The sequence below is a fragment of the Coturnix japonica genome, chromosome 2 (assembly GCF_054131305.1).
Source record: "Coturnix japonica strain WE chromosome 2, WE-NBRP24, whole genome shotgun sequence".
In the NCBI taxonomy this organism is placed as follows: Eukaryota; Metazoa; Chordata; class Aves; order Galliformes; family Phasianidae; genus Coturnix; species Coturnix japonica.
In genome coordinates, this window is record NC_140664.1 from 107,296,162 (window position 1) to 107,302,161 (window position 6,000).

Sequence of the window (6,000 nt, forward strand, 5' to 3'; positions counted from 1 at the left end):
AGAAATCCAGTCTTTCATCTCCTCTGAAGGTCCACTAATCTCAGGCAAGTACTGCAAGAGGTGTTGCTTTCCTTAGCTGTTAAGAATATTGTAGGGATATTCTGAGAGTACCTGTTGATTTTTGTACCTCTCAATGGATAGCATATAAACTGCAGAGGCAACAAACTTGGAAGGGGTAGTGTTATTTACATGTGTTTTTCTTTAAGCCAGGCTTCAAGAAGAATAAATAATTTAAATATATATGTATATGAAATATGTAAGGGAAATACATGAAGAATTAAGAGTTTTAAGAAAGCTCTAATTTGATTTCATGTGTGATAGAAATATGCGTTAATCTTGAGTTATTCTTAAGAATCTTCATTTTAAATTAATCTTAAGAATTAAACCAATCAGACAATATTTTAAAAAGTTAAATCTGAAGCAGCAGATTTTCTATGGTACCATTCCTTGAGTGTACTGGATGTGAACAGTGGCTATTTATTTGTTTAGTTCTAAAATTTATTTCAGTAGAGATCATTTTATGCCACTGTTATAATTTTTGCTTAATTTGTGTGGAGCAAAGAAATCTTGTTATGATTCACAAGTCTCTACAAGACTGTTTGACAGGTTTACACATAATTTGTCTTATGACATGGAAATCACAGTGGTCAGCTAATGGTAAGTCATATTTTGGATGCCTTCATGTGTTTCAGTTTGCTGAATTTTCTCGTTTCCCAGTTGTGAGAACTTAAAATGTTAAGTCTTCAACAAACTGAAAGGATGTAAGAGCAGTATGGAATAAAAGGAAAAAAAATGTAGAGGGGAACTGTTTAGAAAGGGAATGAGAGGAAAATGACTCTTCCATAATGAAAATGGTCTCATAACATATGTTTTCCAGGTCAAAACTGCTACAATTGCTACGGAGAGGAATGGAAAAACAGAAAATAATTCCATGAACATTAATGCTTCCATTTATGATGAGATTCAGCAGGAAATGAAGAGAGCTAAGGTGTCTCAAGCACTCTTTGCAAAGGTGGCAGCAACCAAAAGCCAGGTAAAGTTCCTTGTGCATAGAACCATTTTCTCCCTTTTTGTTTTTGAGCTGTTTCCATGTAATTTTTAGTGACTGGCTGTGGGTTAGCCTGATGGCACAGTGCTGCAGTTTGAAGCTTGTGGGAGTCCACAGGTAGAGACTGGGTACCTTTTATTGTAATCAGACAGTTCTGAAAGAGTTAGTTTCATAAATGTGTAGTTGACACGGATGAGACAAAAGCTGTATGCAGTCCACCTACAGTGACTCTAAAGCAGATTCAGAGCTTCGGTGTTTTGCAATTCTCTAGGCTGTAATAAGGAATGCCAGTGTTCTGATTTTTGCTCAAATGAGTCAGAAATGGGGCTTGGTGAAGCAGACCCAGCACTGAGGATGTGCCCTAGAGGTGGGGCAGAACTGTCTATGTCTAGAAAAAAGAAACACATTACAGTCAGACAGGTTACATCTAAGAAAGCTTGTGTAGTCTCTGTGGAATAGGATGGCTGCATGGATACCAGTGTGTGTATGCACACTTATTGTACATTCTATTTTAGGACTTTGTTGTGTGGTTTTCTATCCTGCTTTCTTTAACTGAAGTATTTCTGTCAAGTTTAGTGGCAGGAGAGGGAAATCAGTGAGCACCTGTTGATGTGATTATCGTAAGTGACATGTCTTCTGAGAAACATCACTGGAGTATTCAGAAGCATTGATGTAGCTGAGAATGTACTCGATATGCAAATTGAGCAAATGTATAGAAAAATGGGAGCAACTAAAGCCACTGCTATGTCAACATTTGATAGAAATGGTTAAAACACCAGTGCTTACAATGTTAAATTTTCATGTCAGATTAGTTATTAAATACAGGTAGGCACTTATCCCATACTTTTCTAAAGTTTCTTCATAGAAAACACAGCATCTTCCAGGGTGAAGTGTCAGTGATCAGTTATACCCGCTCTTGTGCCTTCAGGATTTCAGTGTTTATTTTCTTCATAATTTTATTTGACCTTTGACTTTTACGATGTTCACATTTTGGAATTTATTCCATTTCATTGTACGGAAAGGTTGTTGTCTCTTAAGTTATATGTTGTAAGGAGCATTTTAAGGGATAGTTTGGAAATGTTATATCAAAATGATTAAACTCAAGCTGTGGACTGTAAAAATTACAGCTTTATGGGCCACATGCCTGCCTACCCTTCAATCACTGTCAAAGTGATAATTTCTACAATAATATGTTTCTTTTATTGTGGGATTCTAAACACCAAGTGCTGTTTAAACATTAAACTGAATTGTTTATGTTAGTGCTGTACTCAGTGTGTCATACATCAGGCCACTATAATCTCCCATGGAATGTAAAATTTCTGTCATGAATCATGGCTTGTATATCAGAAATTACTGTAATTTTGATTGGAAATTACAGGGCTCTCGAAATGTTTCTAATTATGATAGAATGTTATAGCAGCTCCCAACCTGTGTGCTCCTCAGATGTCTTTATTTACATGTCAAGACCAGGGGCTGGAGAACTGTCCGTTCTCTACACCTTTCCCTTTACTGTTCTCCACAAAACTAAGGTATGAATCTCAGCTGTTGGTCCACGTTCTTTTGATCTGAGTTTGTGTCTTAATACATTTAAGAATGTAATCTTAAAATTTCTAGCTGGAAAAGCTCTTCCAGTTCTGATTTGAAAAGAAACAGTTAATCTCTTTTAAAATCAGCACTGGAAGAACAAAAGCTTTCAAAGGATGAAGTAGGGTTTTCTTAGAGTATTAGTACAAAAACTTAGAATCTTGTGCAGGCTGTGCTACTGAGTGTACTGAACAAACAAGAGAAAACAGTTCTTTTCCAATTCATTGTTGGGATTGTCTTTATTTTCAGAGGTTGTTTTTCTCCTGTATTTAAGCAAAATAATGTTAATTTATGCATTTAGAAAGAACTCAAAGCTGTATTTAGCCAAAGTGCCATTTGTAGTAGAAACTTGCTTCACAGAAGTAACCTGATAGGTAAACTGAATGTGTTTGATCTTCTCTTAACAGTTGAGTACTAGTCAGACAATTAATATTTATAAAAAATATATTTAAAAAAAAACACAAAAACAAATGTAGGAAAGCCATGTATAGTAAAGGAAAGGTGTCATGTGAAAAGATCTGCATTGGAGCTTGTTGATAGTAAAGAGAAATATTTCTAGGGGCAAAGAAGTCTCTCTTGCATGAACTAGAGACTTGTTCAAACATATTCTTTAAGAGGATCTTATGGTTCATTGTTCTCTTTAATTTGAGGATATTGGTTTCTCACTCCAGGGTGGAAAACCTGGGATAATCACTTCCAGTTATAGTACAAAGTCTGGAGAATACATAGTAGAAAATTATGTGATGGTTAAAAATTTTTGTTTTAAACCTCACCAAGAAATTTTCATCTTAAACCTCACCAGAAATGAATATTCTTCTTCTCTTCCTTTGGATATAGAGACTTGATTAACTTGACTGAAGTCTTGAGTTATAGCACAAAAGTGTACATGACTGAAAACAGTGACCTGGTGGACAAAGATAAGAGTTTGCTGGAGGGCTTTATTTTTATTTTTATTTTTTCAGAAACTGTTTTTTGTCAATATTAGATTGTGAGTCTAACTAAGCAGCTAGCATCTGCAAGGTGGCCAGGCTTGCCTGAGCCAGGAGACTGCAGATAATGTTCTGCTGAGTAGAGCACTTTGAACAGAATGGCTATTAAATGATGTGCTACAGAAGTTTCTATTTAGGTAGTGCCGAGGTAAAAATCAAGCATCCTCCCTTGTGCTGTGTAAGCACCTTTGGTAACAGTTGCCTGGTGCACTGGGGGCCATGCATGGTCCTGATGTTTGACCTGGATGCAGCAGAGGTCATAGCACAAGGATGGGATGACGGAAGCGGGAAGAGATTGCAGTGCTATCAGTGAGATCATGCTCTGCCCTAGCTGAGTGAGGATTTGCATACTTGCAGTTTCACAGTGCACTTTTCTGCCGACTCACTCAAAAACTGTTTCTTGGCTCTCCTGAAGAAATGGATTTGAATCAGTTTGGGTACTTGGATAGGAGGTTCTTCCTGGTTGAATTCTTTTCCCATATAGCATTGCACACAATCTGTACTTCAAAAATTCCCATATATTTCAGGATCAATATCTTGTCTGCAAAATAAATTCAGATTCTGTTAAATTCAAAATACATTCCTTAAAAGTTACAATGTTTACACTAAGAAGCGGAGGAAGATAATATAATTCAAATTACTGAAATACATAGTATTTTGGGAGGGATTTTGGAATTGTAATCAGCAAAACATCTAGAGTCAATATTTAAAGTCTTATGTTTTTATTGTCTTTAGTCTGCAGAATAGGCTTACATATTTTTTGTTAGGTTATGTCAAAAGGAGAGCTTTAGAAAAGCATATACAAATCAAAGACCTAAATGTTTACCACATTCTGTCTCTATTCACAGGGTTTTTTAGTGGAAGAAGGGCAAATGCTAACAATATTGCCTTCTAAAATTTAATCAGCATACCTGAATAAGTCAAAATGAAAAGAATCCACACATAAAATTTTGTGTAGTATGCATTACTTTTAGAATTTAATCACATTGCTGTTTTATTAAATTTATTACTCAACAGTCTGATTCAAATAATTCTGAGAACACATTCTTAATTTCGTTACTTCAAATAAAAAAAAGTTGATTTGTGTAATGATCATTAAGGCATCATGGTTCAGTAGCTGTGCATTGGTTACAATGTTTTCATGTGGGAGCTGGGAATGAGGGGTTTTTTTGATGGTGACAGATGCTGAAATCTAATTTTCTTCCATAAGAAACAAACAGACAAAAAGCTAAACAAAAATAAAACAACCCGAACCTAGGAGCCCCGAGAGATGAGAGAAGTAGAGACTTGTAGTGCTCCTGTATGTTTGCTGTGTCTTGAGAAGTTACATCTATGGCTTACCCTGGAAAGATAGTGTGATATAAGGAAAAAAGCAAAACTTTTCTGAAAGTCAGCTTATGTTGCTAAATCTTTCTTAAATTTAGGAAATTGCAATTTGCAAAAACTGAGGTGATACCAACTTCCATATCTCTGAATGTCCTGTGTGCTACACTACATAGCTGTTAGTTTGCATTATTATGCCTAAATAAGTGTATTGCAGAATAAATAGCTAAAATGAGTACTCTTCTGCATCTGCAGTGCTGAGGGTTATTGTGCATGTGCAAGTGGGTGTCACACACCCTCTGTCCTCCCTGAATAAAAATACCTGTGTGTTGAAGCCTTTGGCAGCTGGGGCATTTGGGTTTCCCAGGATCATGTTCTGATTTTAATGTCAAAATAAAACTAATAGATTATTTGCCATAATTCCAGAATCCTTATATATTTAAAGAGAGTTTTGACCCATTAATTTTAAGCTGTTGCACAATGTTGCCTAATTTCCTATCCCCCTGTCCCTGGCTTTCAGTTCTGTTAGGCAGTTATACCCTTTGCAATGAGCGGTTCTGCTGGGAGTACAGTGGTTTAGAACATTCTATAGACTCCACCCTAAGCCATCACACAAATATTTTGTGTGGTGAAATTCTATGAGATGTGTTTTCTTCTAACCTTGGTATTCACCTGGAATTCCCTCTTCTGAAATTGTGCCTGGGAGGGAGCACAAGGTGGGCATTGAGAAGAGCATCTCCCACTTCTGAATAGATTGGAAGGAGTTAAATGGGAAGGGAATACTAACCATTGGCACTAAAATTGCTTTTGGTGTGCAAATACCGTGTTTTTCCTGACATAAATATTTTCAGAATAGGCCATTAGAGTTCAGGTATATAAAACTCTGCTTTTGCTGGAAATTTTAATGTTGTAGTAAACTCAGAGATTTATAGTGAAAAATTGATGTCTGTTATCTCACTTTTATCTTTTAACCAGCAGTTTTATAAATGCTGTATCTTTGATCTGGTTTTTTTTTTTTTTTTTTCCATCTAGAGACTAAGCTATATACTCTAATAG

General features: G+C 36.0%; 1 protein-coding gene across 11 annotated transcripts in view; it reads left to right on the plus strand.

Moving 5' to 3' along the window:
* SATB1 (SATB homeobox 1) overlaps positions 1 to 6,000 on the plus strand; it is a 92,619-nt gene that overhangs the window by 66,202 nt on the left and 20,417 nt on the right. For all 11 annotated transcript variants that reach the window (XM_015853822.3, XM_085538424.1, XM_015853820.3 and 8 more), the window contains one exon: positions 878 to 1,033. In XM_015853822.3, coding sequence (XP_015709308.1) covers positions 878 to 1,033 — 156 coding nt within the window. The remainder of the gene's footprint in view (positions 1 to 877; positions 1,034 to 6,000) is intronic.